Genomic DNA, 25,866 nt, shown 5'->3' on the forward strand with positions numbered 1-25,866 from the left:
TTCCTTATTTTATCCCTGTTTTTGCTGGACAAAAAATGCCAAGAAAATCCAACTCTATCGACTTTTGAAAGCTGGGCCAGGTGGAGCTGCTACCCAGAGGCACATCCGGCACCATCAGCCAGGATGATCCCAGCATCTCTCTGGCCAAGGAAAACATGGAATAAGCAGGGCCAGGCAGATTCCTGCATTTCCCTCCCGGTGAGATTCCTTCCTCTTAACTTCGTGCCCCCCAGCAAGGGCAGAGCTGATGGGCTTTGCAGGGAGATGATGCCCTGGATGTTATTTACAGCTGGCCAGAAAATCAACATCTGCAGAGGGAGCTCATCCCCGGCCATCTGTCACTGGGAATGGAGCTCCGCAGGAGGCAGGTGAATGGCACAGCCAGGCAGAACCTGCCCATCCTGGTGCAAAACACCAGGATTTGCCTTGGGAAAGGGTGGCTTTGAGGCCACTGTCCCACCTGAGGTTTGGCCTCTCTCCAGAGTGGTCGCTTGTCCCTCAAAATGGGCAGTGCTGGGACAGGGAGTTGCTCCCAGGATGAAGCCAAGCTCCGGGAAATTCCCTCTCCTAAATCAGACACGGAGGGAAGAGCAAACTCCAGCTCCAGGAATGGATTTTCCCCTTTTCCTATAAACAGGGGAAGGCAGGAGACAATTGCAGAGCTGCTCTGAGCATCGTTACCTTCTGGAAAGAGCTGCAAAACCTGTGGGAAGCCACTCAGAGCAGGATTTGGGAAGAGCTCACTCAGGGAAGGGAAAGGAGTGAGCAGGGGGGATGTTCCTGCTTTCCAGCTGGGGTGCTTTGGATAGGGCAGGTTTCCATGATTTTGCTGGATAATTGCCATGTCCATCATGGGAAACGCACACAGCAGGAGTGGGAAAGGCTGCGCCCCCTCTGCATCCCCTGCCAGCCCTCCCATCCCGAAGGCACAGCAAACATCCCTCTAACCCCGGGCAGAACCAGCTCATTCCAAACCAGCCTGCCACTTCCAGGCGGGAGGCAAAACAGGTTGGAAGAGATCCCTAAAAATCCTTGGAAAAGCAAAACAAAATAAATAAAGGCAATAAAAAAACCCAAGGAAAAGCAAGCAAAGGCACAAAACCTCCCAGGAAGCCGGGCAGCAGCGCTGGATCATCCACACACTGCAGCTTCTCCAGGCTGGATTAAAGCAGGAATGGAAGAGCAGGAAAGCCCTCCATGGATGCTGCAGTTAGAAGGAGATTTTGGAATGCACAGCAGGCCAAGCCCAGCTCCTGGAGCAGCCGTAGCTCAGCCTGGCCATGGGCAGTGCTGGCCTTGGCTGGACACGCTGCTGCCCGGGCTGATCCCGCATTCTGACCGCTGTGTCCGGGCAGGGCCGGCTCCAGAGGCAGCACTGCAGGACCCTCATGAGCCCAGCGCTGCTCCTGAGGCCTGGGAATTCCAGGGAGGAAGCTTGGGGGTGGGTCTGGATAGGTGGTTTGATGGGATATGATCCATCTGCGTGGAGTCATCAAGGAGAGGGGCGGGAATACACAGTCCTGGCATGGCCACGGCAGCGGGGTTGGAATGATGAACTTGGGATGAGCTTTAAGGTCCTTCCCAATCCCGAAAAAACCATTCTGTGATTCCAGGATTGCTCCCAGCCCAGCCACAAATTTGGAATGACCTTTTTGGGATGGATGGGTGGATGGATGGATGGATGGATGGATGGAGGGATGGATGGATGGAGGCTGCCAGAAAACGCCTGGCTCCAGGTGGACACTGGGCACTTCCTCCTGCCCCAGGCTGAGGGACAAAATGTGGAGGATCCAGTGGACCATCAGCATCCCATCCTGGCCTCCATCACCAGGAGGCTCCCAAAACATCCCATTCCTCCTGGCTGGGCTGATGGCCCCACAGGTTGGAGGAGGGGTGGGACTCTCAAAGCCAAAGGTGCCAAATGCAGCACAGGGAGAGAAGCTCAACCAGGCCAAGGGAGCTGAGGAAGCCTCTGCTCTGCCTCCAGGGAATCCCTCAAATCCCTCTGAGGAGCCACCAGCACACTGCAGCCCCTTGGGAATCATTAGAGGCTATTTTTCTTACAGCCAAGGGAAAAGGGCTCAGAAGAAGAGAATTTGGGGAGTTCGGGCAAAAAACTCTAGGTGAGGGAGGTGCTGACAGCAAAGCAAAGCTGAGCTGGCTGTTGAATTTCAGCTTCATTTGGATGAAACTGAAAACTCCTTCCAAAACTCCGTCTAAAAAGAAGGAGTTAAACCAAATTCCAAAGCAAACCACACCAGAACCACAAGGAAAAGTCTTTTTCCTTCCCTGACCCTTTGCCCCCTTCGGGTTTTGGCCGAAACTCTTTGGCAGCTTCTCAAGTTTTGGTCACCTCAAGCAAAACAGACTTTTGGCAACTGAACTTTCCAGGCAATTTTTTTCCCCTGCTGATGGAGGCACAAAAGTCCGAAAGAGGCAGTGAAATGTTGTCCCTCCCTTTCCCCTGGTGATGGAGAGGGAAGATCCACGAATTTCCTCTGTTTTAACCCAACAGCAAAATCTGCCCCAGTTCTGAGCAATCAGCACAAAAACCTCATCCAGAATCGAGCAAATTCTCATTGAACTGAACTTAAAATTTTATTTCCAGCCCAGCCTGGCCTCGGGCCAAGCCAAGGAGTTGGAATGGCCTCGGGGGCACCGACAGATGCTCTCCAGCTGCTGGAGGAGAGAGGTTAGATGTCCATCCTTGCCCTCCAGGGCCCTCTGCCACCTCCAGCCCTGTGAGGTAGGAGAGAGGCCGCTTTTCTGGGTGATGCGACAGGGTCTGAGGGATGGAAAGCTGTGTTTGGATCACCAGGATGCTTGGGAAGGGAAAACATCTGTGTTTTGCTCCCTGGAGGGTGACACACAGGGACAGGATGGGGCGGATTCGGGATGTGGTGGCAGTGGGGCTCTGCTGTCCCGTCTGGAAGCGAGCTGCGGCAAAGGGAAGCTGCCCTCCATGGAAAAGGGGGGTTGGAGATGGGCTAAAATTGAAAAGTAGGTCCCACTGGATGCAGGGCTGAGCACCAGACACGGCCACCATGGGATTTTAGGGTGCTCAGCACCCTGGAGAATTGGGACTTTCTTAGTCACAACTTCAAAGGGATAATCGGTCGGATCCGTGGGTTAAATCCCCCTGGGATTTTCAGGGGGGAAATTTGCTTAGCAGGGTCTACGGTCAAATCCTTTAATTTCCTGGATTAGGAAGTCAGGACAGCTTGTCATTTGTCCTGTGGGGACGAGGTGACAGAAACCTCATTGTGTGGGGCTTTTCAAACCAACTGCAAGAGCTTGGAGAGCCTGGGATACCCCAGCCCATTCTCTGCAGTTCCCGGCAACCCAAACTCGGGGGGAAGGAAAAGCAGCAAGGAAAATACTCAATAAGAGGAGCAGGCAGCCTCCCCTTTGCCTCCTGCACTGCCCTCGCCTCCTGCCCAGCGCTCCGGGGCAGCCCCTTCCCATGGAAGTGGTGCCTGCCAGGACTGAATCACCTCCCGTCCTCCCCGCCTCGCTGCCAGCCAGTGCCACCCCTCCCTGTCCTTTTCCATCTGCTGTCCCCGCACAGGTGACCGCGGAGCAGGCGCTGCTGGCACCGCGCTCCGGCACCGCTCTCCCATCCCAGCTCTGCCATCGGCTGTTTCCTCCTGCATCCCAAATACCTTTTCCTGCTCCATTCTCTGGCAGAACCATCCCTTCCAGCTGCGCTTTGCTGCGGGCCTGTCACGACACAAACCACACGGATCTGGGAGATCTTCCCTGTCCAGCATGGGGAGCGGGACAGAGGCAGCTGGGACAACGCTGAATCCAAGGGCTGGGAATCTCTGCTCTGCCTGTGCCATCTCTGCACAGCCCAGCAAAGTTGGGAATGCTTATAGGAATGTTTGTCACACACCTGGGCCATGGATAGGGGGTGTTTTGGCTCATATTTAGCTCAATGGAGAAGGAAGGAGGTGGGAATGGCCAAGCTGGGTTCAGTGGTGGTGGGTGAGGGATGGGAGTGCAATAAAAACCAAAATCCTGCTGAGCTGAGCTGCTCTCCCAGAAGACACAAAAGACCCTGCTGAGGTTTTTCCTGGCAAAGCTTCATTCCTACAAAAGGCACTTCATTTTCCAGCCTGTCCATGCCTGTGGTGGGGTGGCTGTTGGGGACACACCGAGCTGGCCCTGTGCAAGCCCAGAGGCCGCTCCTGACTTTTGACACGGCCACAAAAGGGCTTAAAGCTGCAAATCCCGTCTGAGCAGGAAGTTATTAAATTGGCATTGCAGGAGCACGTAAACAGTCACGGTGCCGGCATCACATCCCGCAGGAGCCAGCCACGGGCAGGGAGGGAACGCTCCGGGATGGCTGGTCCTTGGGTGGCCTGGGCTGGAGGTGGAAATGTGCCCGCCGTGAGTCAGAGGTGCCCTTGTCACCCCGGCTGACAGGGACACACCGCCAGCAGGAACAACAGCTGATCCTAATCTTATCCCCTGACCCTTGCCAGCACGGGCAGGAGCAGGGAGGGAGGCGGCGGGGAAGTGGCAGGGAAGGAGGGAATGCTCGGCTCCATCAGCAGCAGAGCCTGTTGGAGGCTGCCAGCCCAGGCTTTGCTCCGTTTGGACTGCACAGGGAATGTTTGGGGGAGAGAGGGCTGGGGGGAACAAGGAGACGGTGCTGTGAAGAGAGTCACCTCCTGCCCCAGCTGCTCTCAGCATTTGGGTCACCCCCATCCGTCCCCTCCGTGTTTTCCTCCCTGTCTCTCCTTAAGGAAAGGGCGGAGAGGCCGGGAAGGGATGGAGGGAGCACATTCACCCTACACGAGACCCGGTGATGCCCTCGGTGACCCCATCAGTGCCCAGCTCACAGGCTGAGGTGACTCCTGCAAATCCTGAGCTCCAGCTGGCTGCCAGAGTCTCAGCAGGGAACAGCAGCACTTCTCCAAGGGGCCATAAGCAGAGGAATCATCCCTGGGCTCAGAGGTGCCCAGAGAGGGGCTGGTGGGAGACCCTGCCCCACCTGGGCATCAGCCCCATCCCTGCAGCCAGTTCAGCTCTGTCCCATCCTGGCTTTGTTTGTCCCTGCTATCTTGACCTGAGGAAGGGGACACAAAACCCTTGTGGGGCCCTTAACCCCCACCCCTCCTCCTCCTCCTCCTCCTCCTCCTCCTCATCCCTCTCCATCTGCAGCAGGAGTCCCTTGGGCAGCACGAGGCGGGATTAGGGTGAGACTAATGCGGGGTCCCCCCAGGCACCCGAAAAGCAGCAGCAACCCGCAATCAAAGGCAGCCCAGACAATGGCAGAGCTGCAGGCTCAGGCCTGGCAGAGCATTAAGCAGCAGCATTACCGGGGCCAGGGAGCGCCGGTGGGGACATTACCGCCACTCGCAGCGCTCCAGAGAGCGGCTGCAGCTGCTTTGCTTTTCTCTGGGTTTTGCCCAGGCTGCGTTTCCATTTTTCTCGAGAAAATACCTGTTTGGCTCTAAGAACCTCCTGCACTTTGCTGCTCAGCTCTCAGGGGCTTTTCCTGCCTGCCCGCTCCCTGTCCAACGTCAGCCGCTGCCGATGCTTCGCCCTCGCTGCAGCATCCTGAGGGAGCATCCAGGCTGAGTCCAAACATTCCCCTTCTCCCCTCCTCGCTGCCAGGTTGTCTTTATTTGCTTCCTGCTCCTATTTTCCTCCAGTTTCCCTCTCTGAATTTGAATGACACTGAGCTAATTTGCAGCCCAGCTCCTCCTGAGACCGTGGAGCTTTAATTATATTTTTCTCCTGGTTTCCTGGTTGGTGCAAGGCTTGGCTATAATTATGCCAGAAAGAGCATTACTTAGGACTGACCTGGGAGCAGCATTCCCTCTGGGAGCCAGGGCACTGGCTGCTCCCAGGAATTCTTATTTAAGGTGCTGGGCGGCAGACTCCCACGAAGCTTGTGCTGGAGAGGAGCGGAGTGTTTGCCACGTGCCACCATCCCTGGGACTCATCCCCGACACCAGTGATGGTCCCTCCTCTCATAGCCAGCCCAGCCGCTAATTACAAACCCTTGAACTGTGGAAGCACGAGGAAACCCTGGAGAGATTTAGGGTCTGCCTGCTTTGCTTTACAACTCCCATCACCCATGCTGGAGAGCTGGAGTTGGCCCTGAGCTCCCCCCTGCCATTCCCTGTGCATCCATCCCCCACAGCAGGTGGCTGTGCCAAAATCCAGGGGCTGGGATGAGCTCCCTGGCCCACCACTTTTGTTGCCTGGATATTATATTTTAGTGGATCATGACACACCAGTGCCTACAGATAATTTGCCTGAGGTATCAATTAGCACTAATGAGATGGGAGTCTGTGTCCAGTACATCCTTTGTCCTTCCAGGGTGGCAGCAGAGGGAGTGGTGTCTCTTGGCTGATTTGAGAGGGAATGAAGGATCCCAGAGCACTGAGAGAACACTCTGAACATCCATTTTAAACTGGCTGGAAAAGAGTTCCCTCCTTGTCTCCCTCTGAAAACTGATCATGGCATCAAGGAATGATTTGGGTGGGAAGGGACCTCAAGGCCCATCCAGTGCCATCCCCGCCATGGGCAGGGACACCATCCCTATCCCAGGTTGCTCCAGACTCTCCTGGCCTTGAACACTTCCAGGGATGGGCCAGCTGCTATCAACAGGAGTTCCTCAGTTCTCATTCACATCCCTCCTCCCCCTTTGCCTTCCCCTGGACAACTCCAGCGAATCAGAGCGAATAAAGCGTTCTCCCCTTTTAATTACAGCGAAGAAAATTTAGGAGAAACTCCTCTCGACCCTAAAAGAAACTTGTTAAACGAGCAGATATCACCGTGCTCTATCCAGACTCCAACAACTTTAGGAAAGCAATTTACTTGTCTCCAGCACACTGTGCTTTTAGCCTACTTCCCTCAGGAAACGGGGCTCACTCCTGTGATTGTGCTGTTTATGTATCTATATGCCATCACTCCCACACTAATAACTTTTGAGCGTGTTGGCCAATTCCAACCAGATCTGACAGAGCGGCAGAGTTTTCAAAAATACTGAATTCTTACAAATTTAATGAAAGCCGTGGGTGGGCATATATTTTTTTTCCCCCACCAAGGGAAAGGCTGCAGAGTGAACTCAGGATGATCAGACAGAAAGGAATACACACACACACACACACACACACGCACAGCCACGCCAGGCCTGTGTAAAACCCCTGGGTGCTGGGAAATCAGAATTTATGTTGGTATAGAGGGGGAATATTCCACCCCTGAACCCCAAAACCTCGGGAATGAGCAGCAGGATTCTCCCCCAGTTTTGTTTGGTGGTATTTGGATGATGCAGTTTGGTGTGGGGTTCCCAGGGAATGCAGGGAATGGGTTCCTTCATTAGGAGGCTTTAAAATTAATCAGACTAAGATTAATAAGAAAGCTTTTCTAGCTGGATCTAGGATGTAAAACCTTGCTCTGCTCTGGTTCTGCGGGCTCAGGGACTCTGCCAAAATCCTCGCAAGGGGGGAGAGCTTGAGCTGAGGGATTGGAGGTTTCAGACAAAGCGGTTTAAGGTAAAAGAGCAGAGATTTACATGGGAATATTGGGAAGGAATCCTTCCTGTGAGGGTGGGGAGGCTCTGGCACAGGTTGCCCAGAGAAGCTGTGGCTGCCTCATCTCTGGAAGTGTCCAGGGCCAGGTTAGAAGTGGGAAATGCCCACACAAACCAGTCTGGGATTCTGTGATTTTATGATTTGGGTTGGAAGGGACCTTAAAGCTCATCCAGTCCCACCCCCTGCCATGGGCAGGGACAACTTCCACTATCCCAGGCTGCTCCAAGCCCTGTCCAGCCCGGCCTCGGACACTTCCAGGGATGAGCCTGTCCCTGAACCAGCCTAATCCCATCCATCTCCATCCTCCACCCTCCACCATCCCTGCTGCTCTCCAGCAGAGCCCAGGACCACCCAGTCAGTGCAGGGCAGGGAGGTGTTCACACCTGGCATTCAGGACTCGATATTTTCCCTTCTCTCCCATAATTAGACGTGGCATATTATATGCCAAGAGCTCATTAAGCATCTTGTCTCTCAGGGTGTTCCAGGATCATTACCCCTTGGGGATGGAGGATGCTCAGGTTCTCAAACCCAGGAGACTGGAGCTCCACTCTTCCAGCATCCATCCCACAGCATCCTAGAGCTCCACACTTCCAGGATTCCAATCTTTCGAGGTATTCCCACCCATCCCCAGATCACAGGGAAAGATCTGGTCTTCCCACTGCTCTGCAGTCTGTTTCCTACCTGGCATTCTAGTGGGATTTTTCTTTTTTTCCAACCATCAGCTCGAAAACATCATCAAGCCCAAATGTGCTCCCCAAGCAGGCCCGGGAGGCTCATTCATATTGCAGATAAGCCCTTGGCAGAGATGCTGATAAAGACTTCAAGTGTGACTCTACATACAAATATTCCAGACCCAACAATTAATCCAGCACAGGAGGCTCGGAGGTACCTGGGTTTTTCCCTTAACCCCAGCCCTTTTTCCCAGCCTGGCTGCTAAATATAGCTCTTGCTCAGAAAACAGAAAGGAATGACATGCTCTAATAAACCATCCCAAAATGTGAGACAAAGAGCCCTGAATTCTCCAGAGGAGCTTTTCCTCCTCGCCTCGCCACTGGTCCGGGAGCTTCCTGTAAGGCACAGAGCTCCAGGTACTTTTTGGGAGCCAGCTACAGGGTGCTTGAGCTGGCCCTGCTTTGAGCTGGGACCTTATTTCAACCTAAATTAGACATGGCTCATTTTCCCCTTCCCTCCTGCTGGTTTTCAGCCGGATCAGATCCCAGCTCTGGATCTCTGGGCAGTTCCAGAGGGCTGCAGCCTGCACAGGGAGAAGGGGCATTACTGGGCACCCAGATCTGATGTTTTCCAGCAGAGCCTCAGCCAGGGCAAACCCTCTCCAGGCATCAGCCACATATTTGACTGGTTTTCCACTCCACATCCCTTTTGGGAATGGAAATAACCGGGAATCCTCCCAGCACAGGTCAGCCCTGGGATGGTTTCTCTTGGCTATGAGTCAGGCAGAGGGTATGGGCAAAGAGCACCTCAGGAGCTCTTCTGCTCAGGGTATCACCCTGCTTATCCAAGAGGGAAGGGAAAAACGGGATGAATAACCCAATATTCCCTAAGTGACAGCTCTCAGCCTGTGAGCCCCACATGTGCAGTCTCACCACGGTGCCACCACACCCTGCCCAGGCTGCCCCGCTCTGGTGACCCTGCGTGGCCGCCCTGCCTCACCTGGGGACATTGTGCATCCCCAGCCTACTGGGAATTACCAGAGGGACAACTGGGCTTGGATCCACCCCGTTTTGAACAGCACCCCAAGGCTTGGGCAAGCCCAAGGCTGCTGCTCCTGCAGTGGGGCCCAGGTAGCACCAACCTGCAGATGCCCATCACGAGTCACTTTCCTCCAGCAGCTTCCCTGCTGCAACAAAACCCTTATCCCATTTATCCCAAGTCCTCAGGGCAGGATCCCAGCTCAGACACGACCTCAGGACGGGCGGGAACCCCCTTACCTGGACGCCGCGATCTCCGCTTTCTGCTTGGCGATGGTGGCCGCTCGCTCGGCCGCCTCCACGGCCCGATCCACCTTCTCCCGGATCTTGCTGGCGCGCAGCGGGATGAGGTTCTTCCTCTTGCCGCTGACCAGGATGTTCTGCTTGTACTTGCCCTCCTCCTTGGTGCCGTCGGGGAAGGTCATGCAGCCGTAGCCGTGGCGCTTGTTGTTGGCCCACTCGCCCTCGTACTTGAGCCCGTCCGAGCGCTGGCTCACGCCCGAGCCCGAGCGCTTGTCGTTCTTCCACTCGCCCACGTAGATCTCGGTGGTGGTGGCGTCGATGTCGTCTTCGATGACCGAGAGCTCGGCCTCGCCCTCGCCCAGGCTGATGGTGGAGTTGATGTCGCTGGCGGTGGAGCTGACCGTGCTCATGCCGGCCTCGCTCCGGAACGAGCTCTGCTTGCTCCGCTGGCTGGCCAAGGAGCTCTTGGACTCGGACTTGCGGAGCTTGAGCCCGCTCAGCAGCGAGCGCCGGAAGATGCCCTTCTTCTTGCTCTTGAGGATCTCGGCGTCGCTGTGGGCCATGAGGACGAAGCCGCCGCGGGACACGGCCGGGCTGCCGGCCACGGCGGGCGAGGCGTCGGGGTGCAGCGCCGTGCCGTTGGTGTGCTCGCTGCGCAGGGAGTTGATGGACGTCCTCAGGGGTGACCTGATGACCGCAGCCATGCCGTAGGGAACGCTCTGCCGGACGCCGTAACCCTGGCGCATGCCTCCGACCCACTGGCCCTGGTATGTCCCTGCGGAGAGGAGACAAAAGCAAACGGGGGGTCATGGTATCAAACTCCTCTGGGAGCCCTTTGCAGCTCTGGAATCCCAGTCCCATCTCCAAGACGAGGATTGCAGCGTCACGTTGTGGAGGGAAAACTGGTTGGATTGCAGGCTTGCAGTCCAGCTGCAGCACGGGAATGTTAGAAACCAGCCAAGGCATCAAGGAACTGCCCCTTGGATCAATCCCTACGCTGAAAGGGAAAGGGGGCAGGGGCGTGGAATGGGGGAATGGTTATCCAGGAGCACATTCCAATGCCATCCATGCTGCTGGCAGTCTCACAGTGGATGGATAATGTATAACAATACATTTATTTATACACACAGTGCCTTCGTCCGCTGTGCTGGGGAAGGAAGCAGCTCCATAGAAATAAAGGCCTCACGGGGAGAGATCCATTTGGATATTCCCCTTGGAATTGTGCCCCTGTTGGAGCTCCTACATTTGCGTGGGCACTTCCTGGAGTTTCTTAACTGGTTGTTGGTGGCACGAAAAACACACAGGGCTCCACCATAGCACTGGGAATGGGGGGGACAAGGAACCCACCCAGCCCGGGGGGCACTGCTGGACCACAACACCCACCCTGTGCACCGAAATGTGGGGTGGGTGGTAATCTGCTCGGGGTTCCTAATCCCATCCCCTCCTGGAGCTCGGAGGTTGGCACGATTCCAGGCCTTATCCCAGCTGGTTGAACCACAGGGCTTGTTTTTATTCTTAGGTCGGCTTAATCTTCTTCAGACCTGCTCAAGATGCAGCAATTCACTGCTCACCTAAGCCCTCCTGGGGCAGACTGAGGAGCCTGAGGATGGCTCCTCGCCGGGCACTGGAGCTGCTGGAATGCCATGGCCAGTCCCAGCTCTGGGACGTGAAGAGCTGGGATGGGCACAGGCAGCACCTCGCAGCAGTGGGACCTCCCTTTGTGCCAGCCCCGCTCCCGCACACCAAGGGAGTCTTAAAACAGACCTGCTGAAATAGTGCACCCTGCGTGAATCGAGCCAGTCCTACCCCAGGACTCCCTTAGGAATTTCCCTGCCCGGTTCTGGAGCTCAGAGGAAATTCTGGAGAGGTGTCTGGGCTTGAGCAGCTCATGCTGAGCACAGGAACTGCTTCCTGAGAGTGTGAAACCAGCACCTGGCCACATCTTGGGGTGTATTTTGGGGTGCTTCAGCTGTCTTTTAGCTGCCAGTGCTTTGCACAAATCCCCCAGGATTTAGGCATCCTTCCCGGCCCTCCAATGCGAGCAACACCCCAAGGTGTTACATGATCTGGGTGACAGCTTGGTGCACCCCAAAAAAAGCCAGCCCCAAGGTGGATATCCCACAGAGACTGCCCTGGAGAAGGGACATGGAGAGGCAGGGGCAGGCAGGATTTACTGAGGGTTTACAGGATTAGCACTGGGATTAGGGCAGGCAGTGGGATTAGGGCAGGCACTGGCAGGGCAGGGAGAAGGATGGGGGACAACCTGCGAGATGCAGCTCGGGGGACACAGCAGACAGGGTTTGAGCAGTGAGCCTGCCTTGTCCTCTGTGGTGTCCCCAAGAACAGGGAACAACCAGTGCCGTGCACCCACGGCTCTCCCCGTGCCTGGAATCGTGGCTGTGGCAGGGCAGAGGCTGCCAAGGTGTCCTTGCATTCCCTGGGGACCTGGCAGCACCTCTCTTCCCTTTCTGGCTCCATCCCAAAGCATCTCAGCAGGACAATGGAGCAACTGGGGCAGAGATTCCTCCCAGAGCCCCAAGTTCTCCTGCAAAGGAGCCTCCAGGATGGCTTGGGGTGTCCTCACACCGTGCTCAGCCTCCTGCTTCCCTAGAGATGGATTCAGTGGGTTTCAGGGAAAGATGCCGGTGTGGGCAAGGGCACAGGGAAAACAGGTCCCGCATGAGATCCACCAGAGCCCACCCTGCCCAAGCCCCGATCTCCCTTTTCCTTGGCTGAATCCCTTGACTCAATCCCTGACCCCACACAGGTCCCTCGACCTCCTCATCTGCTGGCAAATCTGCAGCTGAAAAAGCTCCCTGGATGAAGCTGGAGCAGGGGGAAGGATCGCAGCCCTGTGGTGAAAACCTGAGGGACTGGTAGGGAGCAGAACAAAGCGCTCGGGGCTGGAGCGTGACGGCGCGGCCCGGCTGGAGCGCCAGCGGCGAATTGGTCACAGCAGGTCCCCGCTGCAGCCTGTGCGTGTCCCCAGCCAGGCTGAGGTGCCCGGGACGCTGCCATCCCTGCCTGGCCTCCAAACTTGCTCCCGGAATGGCACAGCTGCCAGGAGCAGTCTCTGCATCTCCTCAGCATCTCCTCAGCAGGGTGGATTTTCCAGCCACTCCGTCCTGCTTGTCCCCTCCCAGCACCGTGGAGCAGCTCCCAGCCCCCAGCTCTGCTTTCCTAGGTGTTGTTGCTTCCCTGCAGGAGGCAGCAGCATGGATTATCCCTAGGGATTGCTTCAGAGTCCGCGCTCATGTCCCTGACAGCCACCAAGACATCTGGGCACCTTCATGGCCACCAGCAGATCAAAGAGCTTCCTGTCAGGGAGCTCAGTCCTTCCTCAGCCCAGCAGCGCTCCTTCCTTCCCCTGACTTCATTATGTTTTAAACCCCTCGATATCCCAGGATTTGGCCATGGATACCGGGAGGCTCCGGAGCCATCTGATCTGCATCACTAAGCGCCACCACCTCCTCCCCAAGCCCTGCTCAGCTTAACCTCTGCCCCAACATTTGCAGATATGTGCACAAAGCTTGATCTCACACGGAGCCCAGACACTCCTGCTCCCCGCAGAGGAAACAGGATTTCACAATATTCCCCTTCCCGTGCCAGGATGGACCGGCTGCAGCTGCTCTGGAGCTCGGGAGATGGAAAGGGAATGTGCAGCGGGAATGTGGCGCGGTGGGGACGCCAGGATGGGGCTGGGAGTGATGGAATGAGCACTTCTGGTGGAACAGAATGATCTGCTGAGGTGCTGCATGGAGAATTCCAAGGATTTTGGTTCTGAGCACCTCACAGGGTCCAGGACAGAGGAGGGGAATGTGCTTCCCTTGGGGTGGGAAGCAGGGAACAATCCAAGGCAATCCTGGCCACAAACTGATTGTATTGCCCAAGCCAGAGAAGAGCCAAAGCCACCGTGATGGAGGAGAATCCCTGGGGAGGAAAACGTCCCAACCTCTTCCCTCAGCCATGCAAGGCACTCCTATGGATGCCTCCGAGATGCCACAAATACCTATCCCACTTCTGTGCAGTCCTTTTGCACGGGGCAAAATGCACAAAGAGAGAGAAGAAAGTCTTGGACATGGAAAGTCAGGATAAAGGGTGAGGAAGTGGCCACGTCCATGCTGAGCAGAGCTAAGGACAGGGCACAACCTGAGGCTGGGAAAATACAACTGGAGTCATCCCAAAAGATGGATTGGAGGGAATATTCCTATTTCAGAAATAACAGATGAAGTGTAAGAAAGGGAACGGGCTCCTGGGAAGGACAGGGATGGGATGGAAACACGGAGAGAAGAAAAGGGGCGATGCTGTTGGACACATTCACTGGTGTTCCTAATCCTGAATTTGGGGGTTTCGTGGCTCACTCCCCTTGGAGCAGGGCTGGCTTGTTTCCAGAACTCCTGCAGGAATTGCAGTTGCCTTGAGGAGCGTGCAGAGCCCCATCCTTGGCTGGAGGCAGCGGGGCTGAGAGCAGAGAGCGGGAAGTCCCTGGCCTGGGAAGCATCACTCCTGATTCTCCAGCAGTGACAGGGAGCAGCACTTCCTCAGCATTTGGCTAAAATCCATCCTGGGAAGAGAGCTGAGAGTCTGCAGGGCAGCTCCTGGTGGCCCCAGAGTGCCAAAATCCCCCAAATCGGGGCTGGCCCAGGTTTGCACCCTGCAGCAAAGCGAGGGGGGTTCAGCAGGACCCTGCTCCAGGCTGGGTGCAGCCCCTGCACCTCCATATTCCCTGCTGGAAGCAGGGACAAGGCAGTGGCATTCCAGCAGTTCAGCTGGTTTTTGGGAACGTGAATTAAGCTCCTGTTTGCAAAGCTCTCCATGAGGATCAGAGGTATCGCAGGAAGAAAGACATCTTTCCATTCATTTCCAAAGAGATTTTGGGGATTTTCCTGGGGAGGAGAGGAGCGATCTCCAGCTCTGGCTCATCCCTCTGGGATCCAGGCACGGTGGGGATCCAGCGCTGCTCCCTCTGGCAGACAAGATCTTTCTTCTCCATGGGGAAGGGCAACCAAGCCATGGCTTGCTGTTCCAAACTCAGGAATTTCCTGGACCTGGAGTCCTTTCCTGCTTACGGAGAGATGGCGAAACCCCACAGTGATGCCCAGGGCAATCCGGCTTTCACACAAATAAACAGCCCAAGGAGCTCCCTCAGGAAGAGCTGGAGTTTGAACAAACCCCAAGGGAGGATTTTGGGCTGCTCTGACTTAAGGTGGGATCGTGCACTTGGATATAAACCTGGTCCATGATGTTGGAAGGAAAAAAAAATCAGGATTTTTTGGGTTGGAACGATGGCGTTTTCTTTCCCTCCTCTGCCCACACCCGAGATTTGGTGTTTTGGAGTCGCTGAGCCCTCTGGCCCCACTCCAGGAACACCATTAAGGAGAAGCTTTATGGCTGCTCCCAGGCTTTTCCCAAACCCACATGGCCGGTTCCGTGTTCTGCAGGATGAATCCTTTGGGAAACACATGGATAAAGCCCACGGGGGGTTTGCACGGACCTGCCCTCTTCCAGTTCCTCATATGGAGACATTCAAACAGGAATTTGGGATGTTGTGAAGCACTTTGAGGCCACTGGAAGCACACGTGTCATTATCACAACCTGACCTCAGAAAAAGACAAATGTTTGGAAAAAATTCCTTCTCCATCCCTAACACTGAGTTAAAAACCCAAGCACACCCACCACGGTGGGTCAATATTCCCAGATTAGCTAAAATAATCAGCAACAGGGACGCAGCTTCCCAGGTTTGCCTGGAAAATGGGAGCAGCAGGCTCCAAAGAGCTGGAGCTCCATCCCATCCTTGAAGCACAGCCAGATCCTCCTGGTCCAGCGACCGTGCTGGACACCAGCAGCATTCCCAACCTCCCAGCTCGCCTTCCCCACTCAGCAAAATCCCGGGAAGGAGGGTGGAGTGGTCCGAAGTGCCCCTGTACTTTTCCAAGCCGAAGTAATTAGGTTTTACAAATTGCTGGTTTATCTTGCAAAGGATCTTTCCTGGTGTGCTCAGCCCCCCTCTTATCTCTGGCCTCTGCAGCATATTAATTAAAGATGTCCGATGGCAATAATTAGGCCAGGCTCTTGAATTCCGACCGAAGGAGGGAGTTTTACAGATATCCCTTTCCAGCTGCTCGATATCACAAATCCCAGGAGGATTCACACACAAATCACCTCAGAAAAACCCATCCCAAAGGGAAGGAGTCCGGGAGAAAAGAGACGACTGGAGGGTGCTCATCCAGCCTCAGTCCTGATGGGGTGACCGTGGGGACATCCTCGCTGGCCATCCCGGGGCATCACTGGGAAAAATGTGCCCCTCAAATATCCTGGCCTGGCTGTATGGGGACCTTAAAGTTCATACTGTTCCCACTAGATGTGGCAGGGACACTTTCCTCCATCCCAGGCTGCTCCAAGCCCTGTCCAGCCTGGCCTTGGGCACTGCCAGGGATCCAGGGGCAGCCCCAGCTGCTCTGGGCACCCTGTGCCAGGGCCTCACCACCCTCACAGGGAACAATTCCTTCCCAATATCCCATCCATCCCTGCCCTCTGGCACTGGGAAGCCATTCCCTGTGTCCTGTCCCTCCATGCCTTGTCCCCAGTCCCTCTCCAGCTCTCCTGGGGCCCCTTTAGGCCCTGCAAGGGGCTCTGAGCTCTCCCTGGAGCCTTCTCTTCTCCAGGTGAGCACCCCCAGCTCTCCCAGCCTGGCTCCAGAGCAGAGGGACTCCATCTCTCAGAGCATCTCTGTGGCCTCCTCTGGAATTGCTCCAGCAGCTCCAGGTCCTTCTCACACTGGGAAGCCCCAGAGCCGGACACAGCACTGCAGGTGGGGTCTCAGAGGGGGAGAATCCCCCCCCTCAGCCCCCTGGTCACTGCATGGATGTGGGGACACATTTTCAGCCAGGACACCCTTCCTGCACTGTCCCTGCTGGCAGCAGGACACGGTGTGATGCTGGGTGACTTCCATGCCCTGCCCTGTCCCCAGCTGCTGCTCTCATCCCCCAAACCCTCCCCTAAATCCCACACAGGCATGGCATGGATGGCTGGCAGATGCCACCCGCATTGCCCACCGTGGAATGTGGGAATCGGTGACGCTGCCTGTGTCCAACTCCTCCTAGATCCGGAATCCACGGCAAAATTACCCTCCCTCCAGCCCTGCTAAGGTTCTCCATCACCAAACCATGCTAAAAACACAGTCAGATGCTTCTGCTGTGGCTGCTAATTTGCCAAAAAATATGCTCTGGTAACTGCTTACACAGGGGAAGGAAGAAAGTATGGATTTTTGAGTATGCAAATCTAATCTGCAGGCACGAACACGTGACGGGTGTTAGTCATAGTGCTAATGCTGGGTGCATCCAGACACGGTGGGCACAGCCAGGGCTGGGCATCCAGGGAGGCGTGGAGGGAAGGAGAAGAGCATGAGGAGGATGAGAGCTGTCAGGGGCTGCTGTGCTCCTGCCTGGGCGCAGGATGAAGTCTGGTTTGAGGGTCAGTAAATAATAAAGAATTACAGCTCGTACTTGTAAAAGCAGGGAGCCTCCATCTAAAGGCATCAAGCAGTGGAGGTGCTGGGTTTGGACGAGGTTTGGAAGGGGTAGGGATGGGAGCAGGGCTGGCTCTGGAGCAGCCAGAAGCTCTGCAGGAGCAGGAGCTGGGGGCTGCGGGGAGGAGATGGATTTCTACAGCCTCATGCCTCAGCCAGGGAATCTGCCTCCTCCTCCTCGTCCTCCTCCTCCTCCTCCTCTGGGTGCAAATAACAACAAAAGTATTTCTGGCTGAAACACCACAGAGCAGGGATTGCTCAGCCCTTCTCCATGGGGAAAATCACCAGGAAATCACAGGTGGCGAGAATGCTCCTCTGGGGGATTGGAGCCCCATCCCAAACACGGGGAAACATTTCTATCCTCGGTGCCTGTCCCAAGGATGCTCTGCAAGCAGCAGGATGAAGCCTCCTCCCTCACTGGGAAACATTAGATTAATTTCCTATGGAAATTAATGTTTTCCAAGGCATTTCAGATATTGGCTTCAAGGGGGAAAAATCTTGGTTTGTTCTCCAGGAAAAACCAAGCCCATCCTGAGCATCCCCTCCCTCTTCTCATTGCTTCTGCATCTCCTGCTTCCCCAAACCTGTTGGGAAATGCTTTTTCCAGCCAGAATTCAAGGAAAGGCTTCAAAAAACCAGAATAAAGACAATCAAATCTCGGCATCACTGATTCTGGTGGAGCTCATGGTGCCTTTCAGGCCAGTTGTGATTCGCCTTAAAGCTCCAGCTCCTGCAGTCAGAGAAAACACAACTTTTAAAAGGAAACAACCAAAGAAAGACATTTCTTGTTGTCTGTCCTGGGAGTGGGAAGGGCTGGCTTTGCCAGACACAGGGAAAGTCAAGGAAGCATCATCTCCTGGTGAAATGGGGCCACGGTTTTCCCAGGGCAGCTGAATCCCTGCGGATTCAGCCGCCGGCTGGGGTCAAAAGCAGGATGAGGTTTTATCCCCAAGGATGCAAACCACCTTAGGATATTGCTCAGCACCTTTATCCAGAACAATGTGCTCCTCTCACAAAGCAGAGTGAAACGGGGCTAATGCTGATTTCCCTTAATCCCCGCGTGCTCTAATCCTGCCACAAACTCCAGGATCTCACCCATTCCTCAGCAGAGATCCAGGAGGAAGGGCTGATTCCCAACCTCTCCCAAATAGGGCTGAGGGTTTGGGGGGCTGCATCCCCCCCTGGGGTGTGGGGGGGTGCTCAGATGGGTGGGATGAGGCTGAGCTCCCCATGGATCAGGGGTAGGGAGCTGCTCCAGGGTGGGATGAGGCACGAGCAGGGTTTATTTATTCCCTGTGGAATAAATCACGGAAGCACAGAGTGGTTTGAGGTGGAAGGGACCTTAAAGCTTATCTCATTCCAACCCTCTGCCATGGGCAGGGACACCTTCCACTATCCCAGGCTGCTCCAAGCCCCGTCCAGCCTGGCCTTGGATGCTTCCAGACCTTTATTCATTCCAGGGAAACACCTTGCAGACCCCAAGTGATGCCCTGAGCAGGAAATAATACCTTTGTAGTGCTCATCTCCTTCTGGAAATCAGCAAAATGAGGGGCCCTGCTCTGGCTGTTCACTCATTCATGAAAATTCATGATGCTCTGCTGGGTGCTGAGAGTGAGAGGAACCTCTTCAGGGAATAATGTTGGGAAAGGAGTGGCTGTTCTTAGGGAATGCTCATGCATCCATTGCAATTTTTAAGGATTTTTGGTTCAAAGGCCAAGAGGCCAAGAATCTGCCTTTGAAAAGCCAATATTAAGCCCCAAAATAGACACAGTTGCCTTTCAAGTTTTGTTTTCTCCAAGCTCCCCATTTTTTCTGTTAAAAAATACTTTAACTGTGAGTTAAACAGCTGCTTGCAGACCAAATGACCACCAAGACTCTCCTGTAACTACTGCAAGCTCCTGCAAAAAAAATCCCTTCTTGCTCAGGAGTTCAATCAGTGCCAAAACCAGACCCAAAGAGACAAAAAATCTCACAAGGCAGCCACTAAACCCCAGTGTTCGCCCCCAAAAGACCATCCCCAAGCTCATCCTGCCCAGCTCCTCCATCTCCAAGTCATGCCTACATTAATACAGCTCATTCATCTACGTCAGCGTTACCTGACTCAAAGCATTCAAAATTCATCAGGTTCATTTTAAAATCGAGGCATTTTTAAACAGAAGGCATTTTTAGCTCTCGTCTGCTGCTTTCCGAGCCTGGAAGAATGACTTTTCTGCAATAGCCTGGGTGGAAACCTTGCTTCCAAACTGAAGCTGAAAATCTTGCAAAATCACATGATTCCACAAGCTGGAGCTTCTAAAGGGAAAAAAAAAAAAAAAACCAACAAAAAAAACTGTTCAGCTCCAGGAGCAGATGTCACCCAACCACGAGGAGCCCCATGGGATATCAAATCACATGCAAATATCCTGAGATTTGCATTCAAAGCCATGAGAAACCCACCCCAGTGAAACGACATCGACGTTGCACTTCAGGGCTGAAGTCACCCTCGGCTGTGGGTCAGGGAGAGGGGGTTGATGGGGTCCCCAAGGTTGGGGTCCTGCACAATTCCCTGGAGAATCACGCCCTGGATAAAAGACTTGGGAAGATGGAGTGAGGGTCTGAGGCCTGTCTGGCAATTTCTGTCTCATGTTCTTTTCTCCGAGGTCAAAATCCTTCTTCCTCTGTCCTGAGCTGTACCTGAAACTAAGCAGCATGTTCCAGTGAGAGAAGTAATTACCATGAGTTCATAGCATTTATTTTTAATGAGGCTGGTCAGAACCTTCATTTAGTATTTTGATTCATTTTTCTGGGCTCGGCAGCTCCTGACGTCTCCGGTTTTGCTCTCCTGGAACCACTGCAAGCAGCTTCTAGACCCAACCCAGACAGTGAGATGCTCCATCACCAAAATCCTGACTTTTTCATTAATTATCAGGTTCTGAGGGGTTGTTAGGACCAGCTCTGGCTGCGTCTGGGTGCTGCAGGGATGGGAGGATCGAGGATCAGGGCGCTCTTGTATTTGCTTGTTTCCGCCCACTGTTTAAAGTGCATCAACAATTCCTTCCCGGCAGCAAAACAAGGGAAGAGCTGGTACTTTTAAGGTAATTCTGACATCCGTGCTATGAATAGATCCTTATGGAAATTTGCCCTCGCTCGTCGGTTCCCTGTGCAGGAACCCAGGGGAAGGCCGGGGTGGGGAGAGGCACCAGGCCGCGGCCATTGTGGCACTGTGGAATCCGGGAATGCTTTGGGTTGGAAGGGACCTTAAAGATACTCATTCCAATCCTCCTGGCTGGTGGTGGTTCATCCCAAACCACGGATCAGCTCAGGTGAGGGGATGCAGCTCCTTCCCAGACAGGCAGGTCCCACACAGCATTCCTGCTCCATCCTGCTGGAGCAGCCCTTTATGTTGGCTTTTGGGAAATATTCCACATTTTCCCCTTCCTCAACCACCCCCAAGCCATTTGGTCGGTAGCTCCTGGTGCACCTGCTAAGAGAGGTGTCACCAGTGCCACTGCAGGGCTGGGAAAGTGGGACATGGAGCAGGACAGCCTGGCAGGGCCCCACCCCGGCAGCTCCCAGCGCTCCGCTTCCCTCTCCCCATGGCAGGAATATTTCCCAGCCCGGGCCAAGAAAACCCACTTGCCTACTCAGCCAGTGCTAACAATGCAAACACTAATTATATTTCCCTCACCTATCAAAGGATGATTCATTTTAGGTGAGTGGGCACGGAGATTACACAAGATGAACACCACCATGCGACTGCCCGGCCCTTTCGGGGTAGCCCTCCTGAGAAACAAAGATTTAGGGAGCATGTGGATATCCTGGATGGGGAGAGGACTGGCAGCAGGATGAGCCCAGTTCACAGCACACACCTCCAGCCTGTCCCATTCCCTCAGGGATGCTGGGCAGTGAGCACTTGGGATGGGGCTGGTCCCATCCCACAGCTCCTGTCTGGTTTTGAATCCCAGTTGTTCAGCTGGGAAGAGGTGGAGAGAGGAGGAAAACACTGTTGCCAGGGATGGAAAGGGCAAAAATAGATTTGGGGCTTCCTTCAGCCACCCCATCTCCTCCACCCCCACAGCCATGGTTTCAGCAGCTCAACCCAAACCCAACACGGAGGATTCCCATGGGAAGTCAGTAGCTACAATCCCAGCTGTCCCTAGGGTGAAGTCACTGAGCATTCCCAAAGTATCCGAGGCAGGAACCAGCAGTGATGTCTCCTGATCTCCGGGCCTGCTCGGAAGAGGGTCTCCACTCCTCTGCTCCAGATCCCCCCAGCTCCACTGCCAGCACCCCCAGCCTCACATCGGTGCTGATGCAGGTGCATGCAGCCCCTTTCACCTGAAGCAAGGGAGCAATTCCTGCTCCCTCCCCAGAGCTGGGATGAATCAGACGAGTGCTCCAACTCTGGCATCCGACTGAAGCAATCCTTGGGAGCCTGGCTTATGTAATATCAGGGTGCTCTGGAGGGGCGCAGGGGGGTTTTTGGCAGGAAGATGAGGATATATCAGCACTGCTGGGGAGGTCCGAGGGAGTGAGGCCACGGGGACAACGGGACAGCGCAGAGGCCGCGTGGCAGCCGTGCCAGGGACACGCGTGGGCTCCTGGGAGAACGGCACGGCGGCCTTGGCTGATCTGGGCTCCGTGTTGATGGACACGAATCCCCCGGGCTGGGGGAGCGGGATTTGCTCTCCCTGGGGGTCAGGGAGCACGTGGGAAGGGCGTGGGGGGCTCGTCGGTGTGCGGGGACAGGCGTGGGGTGCGCGGCGTGTGCGGCGTGGGAGGTGTGAGCTCGGCAAGCTGCGCGTGGGGGCAGCGCTGCCTGCGCCGGCTGCGGGGCTGGCGGGAGCCCCCGGGCCACCGTGTGCCACCCCCGACACCCAACGGTCCAGCAGCCACACAATCACCCCTCCCAACACAGCGCTGGGGCAGGGGAGCTGTGCCCTTCCCCGCTGTTGTGCAAGGGAATGGGAAAACTGGAGCGAATCTGTGGATTCTGGGGCTCCCCGAGCTTCGCTGCGCATTTAGGGCCCCATCCCCTAGCCAGGGCTGAGGAGCTAAAAAAAATGATGTGCAAGGGATGAATATTTATCTGTGGGTGGCAAGTGACAGATGCTGGGGCGAGGATTCTTGGATACTTCAGTTTGCTGGAGGTAATAACTGGAATAGATTAATGAGAAACATCCTTCCCAACAGTTGCCTCGCCGGTGCCACCGCTCCTGCACACAGCGGCCTCTGGGACCCAAACACACAAAGTTCAGTAAGGCTTGGTGTCCAAAAGGCTGCCGATGCCCAACTTTGGTGGTTTCCACCCAGAATGGAGCCAGGCAACTGGGAAAGGGATGTGGCCTCTGGGTGCTGGGAGCTGAGTTGGTGAAAGTGGCCTTTGAGGTGGTTCTGGCCCAGCTGAGGTGGGGGAAGCTGGTGTGGAGGAGCATCCACAGTTCCCAGCAGTCTGCATTTCCCCAGCATGGCATTCCTTCCTCCTTGGAAGATTTGCAGAGTCCCACGGGGACCATTTTGCCACAGACCCTACCCTTTCCCAGCACTGATCCTCCTCCCTCCTCCCGAAATCGCAAACACGCGACATCGCTTTTGGGTCCCCGAGCACTGGCAAGCCGGGCTGGCCTGCCAAGATGGAAGGAGAAGCTCTTTGCTTCTGGTAGGTTCTCAGAAAATGCTGAAACTGCTGCTAAGCCACCCCAGTGTGGGGAAGCTGCCCAGGTTTCCCTAAAAAACGCTGCGCTGCAGAGGATGGGGAGCGTGCCGGGGCGGGGGCACGTGCGTGGCCGGGGACAGGGCCAGCCCTGCAACACCCAGCCCTCAGAGACCTGTAGTTAGTCCAGACTTGGGTCTGTCCTCCCTCAAACCTCCCAGGCAAGGGCTGGGTGCCAGGAGGAGACAGCACCCACGTTGGGAGCAGGCAGAACTCCCCCCACAGCCCCTCCTGACCACCTTGGACGTGGGAGACCGCGCAGATTCCCTGCCCAAGCTTTATTCTCGACTGAAGGACTGCTGGGATTTATCCATGCCTTCCAAACACACACCCAGCACATCCCAGCTCAGTCCCCAGCATCCTTCCAGGCAGCCTAAACAAAAGGTTGCAGCTCTGTTTTGCTTTGGGGGAAAACCACCGGCATGAAATTATCCTTAAAAATCCCAAGGTGGTTCCGCCTGTCCCTGTGAGAGCACAGAAAAAGCAGCTGCAGGTGAGGTTGAACCTCTTCTCCCTGTGCAACCACAAAGCAGCAAACTGCTTTTCCAGAGCAAGGTCTTGCAGCACCTTTCAGGAAGGCTGCGATGGAGCTCCCCGACGCTGCAATTTCCTCACCGTAGCCGTATGGAAAACCATAACGTCCTAAAAATAACCCGCCAGCCTGCTTTAGGAGGCCACGATTCCCGGGAAAACAAGGGGCCAGCGGAGCCCAGTGCCCCTGGCTGCCGGCAGGTAGGCCTGCCTGGGATTATGGTGGCAATTCCGACTGTGGAAGTAGCCACAACCCAGGAGAGAGGATGATACAGCCACTTACAGCACGACACCAGCTGTTTCTCCCAGTTCAGCCCTAAAGCTTGTTAGCCCAGCAATTTTTTTGGGTTTGATCGCTCCAATTGGGTTTTCTTGTTTTTCCTCTAATCCCAGTTTCCCCTCAGCATCTCGTTAAGCCGTGTTGACAGCAGAGAAGAGCTCTGGTGATCCCTCTGAGCCCCTACGCTAAGCATTAAGCCGTAAACTAGGAATGTAAGACTCTTGTCTGAATTAAAGTCTTTTCCCTGGCATTATTGAGCGTGGGGCTGCCTTTGGAGGGGCTGCAGGAGGTGCTGAGCCCCCCAGCCCTGGCTGGGAGCTCTGGCAGCACTGGAGCTGCCCCATCCACCCCGGATCTCCCCACACACCCTCACTCGCCTCCATCCTGCCCCGCGTTGCTCCCATGCAAATCCTACAGGTTCCAGTGGTGCAGTCAGAACTGCCAATCCCATGTGCAACTTGGGTTGTCTCCCCAAGGCCTGGCCCACTCCATGCTCCAACCCCTCTGGGCCAGAGCTGGGTGTCCCCCCACCAGCACAGCCCGTTCCACATCCCAAAAACCTGCGTGAGGAGGGGAAGGAGGGAGGTCCCAGCGCCCAGAGACCCCACGGAACATATGGGGCTACCTGTGGCAAAGAGCTGGGCTGGTGCCACGCTGGGCTGGTTCCTTCTCTCCTGCAGGGTGGGAGCATCCCTTGATCCAAGCCAGCAGGTTGCAAACTCCCAGACTCCAAGCCAAACCCCGTTTGGAGGTGCTCCCCACCACCCTCCACCCCACTGCCCCAGCCAGGAAGGGATCAATGCATCACCTACCTCCATCCGAGTAGGTCTCTGTCCCGTAGCCATCCTGTAATCCATTGCTCCAGGTGCCTTCGTACTTGGCCCCGTTTCCAGTGCATTCCCGGACCCCGTACCGTCCCTTAAATCCATGGGTCCACTCTCCTTTGTACACCCACTTCCCTTTGCTCTCCATGCCAATGCCATGGCGCTTGCCCTGCGCCCAGGTGCCCTGGTAAGTGTTGCCACTGGGCCAAGTGTAGACCCCCAGCACCTCAAAGCCGTGACTCCAGGAGCCCGAATATTCACCTTGACCCTTCGGGCCGGTACAGATTCCATGGCCATGAGCCTTTCCGTCCTCCCAGCCTCCACAGTACGACCCTCCATCGTCAAAATTAAACCTTCCCCCACTGGACATGCATGTAATTCGGTTTGCAAATCTCCCAAAAGGTGAAAAAAAAAAAAAAAAAAAAAAAAGAATAGGAGAATAGGAAGAAATGCAGGAAATAAAATGCGAATGATGACTTGGGGAAAAAGAAATAAATAAAAATAAAAAAAATTAAATCAAATCGAACTCAATCGAAATCATGCACCAGATCCACGGAGCTGCTTAAGCCAGTTTCTTGTGATTATTCATTCTCTGCGAGTATGTTGAGGATCAGTTCTCTCTTCCCCTGCTGTGGAAACAGGATCATTAAAAAAAAAAAAAAAAAAAAAAAAAATAGCAGCAAGAACAGCAGCAGCTATTGGGTTTTGGTGCAAACGACTCCACCTAAAAACCATCCAAGGCAGGGAACGGGGGTGGGGGAAAAGGAGGAAAAAAAAAAAAAAAAAAAGAGGCCAAATGCCAAGAGAAGGGAAGGGGGGGGAAAAAAAAAAAAAAAAAAGGGGAAAAAAGCGAGCGCTGGGCAGCCCCGGGGCGAGGATGCTCAGAGCCCCCGCGGAGCCCCCCGCCGCCGGCCGGGCTGGCTGGGGCGCAGGGCCGGGGGCAGCGGCGGGCGCGGCGGCATCGCGGGGCTCGGCAGCAGCAGCGGCAGCAGCAGCAATGCGGTGCCTCCTCCGCCGCCCTCCCGCACGGCTCCCGGCCGCTCCCGCACCGCGCACGCCCCGCGCCCCGCGCCCCCTCCCGCCGCCTCCCCCGCGCCGCTCCCCGCCGCAAACCTCAGTGCCGGGGGGCCGCGCCGGCCGCGCCCGGCCCAGCCCGCATCCCGGCCGGGGGATGCTCGCGGCGAGCCCCGCTGCCGGCCCGAGGGGCTGCGGGGTGCACAGGGGGCCTGGGCTCGCCCCGCCGCCTCCCCCCACCCCCCCACCCCCCCCCCCCCCCTTCCTCTCCGGCTCCCTACGGGGATAAATCCCGCTTATTAATGAGCAGGATCCTGGGCTTTCTGCTCTGCCTCAGCTCCCGGCGCCGGGCTCAGGGTGGATTTAAAGAGACAGGAACTGCGTCGCCTTCGCCTCGCAGCCCAGCAGGGCCGCAGCCCCCCGCAGCCTCCCGGGATGCTCCCGCATTTTTATTTATCGCTCCGGCTCTCCCCCGCTCCGCCGCCGCCGCTC

General features: G+C 55.6%; 1 protein-coding gene across 1 annotated transcript in view; it reads right to left on the minus strand.

Moving 5' to 3' along the window:
• JPH3 (junctophilin 3) overlaps positions 1–25,299 on the minus strand; it is a 51,227-nt gene extending 25,928 nt beyond the window's left edge. The window contains exons 1-2 of the mRNA XM_048316301.1: positions 24,349–25,299; positions 9,503–10,280 (exon numbers count right to left, since the gene is read on the minus strand). Coding sequence (XP_048172258.1) covers positions 9,503–10,280; positions 24,349–24,730 — 1,160 coding nt within the window. The 5' untranslated portion in view covers positions 24,731–25,299. The remainder of the gene's footprint in view (positions 1–9,502; positions 10,281–24,348) is intronic.
• Positions 25,300–25,866: the final 567 nt, after the last annotated feature.

This window comes from Corvus hawaiiensis, chromosome 12 (assembly GCF_020740725.1).
Source record: "Corvus hawaiiensis isolate bCorHaw1 chromosome 12, bCorHaw1.pri.cur, whole genome shotgun sequence".
Classification (NCBI taxonomy): domain Eukaryota; kingdom Metazoa; phylum Chordata; class Aves; order Passeriformes; family Corvidae; genus Corvus; species Corvus hawaiiensis.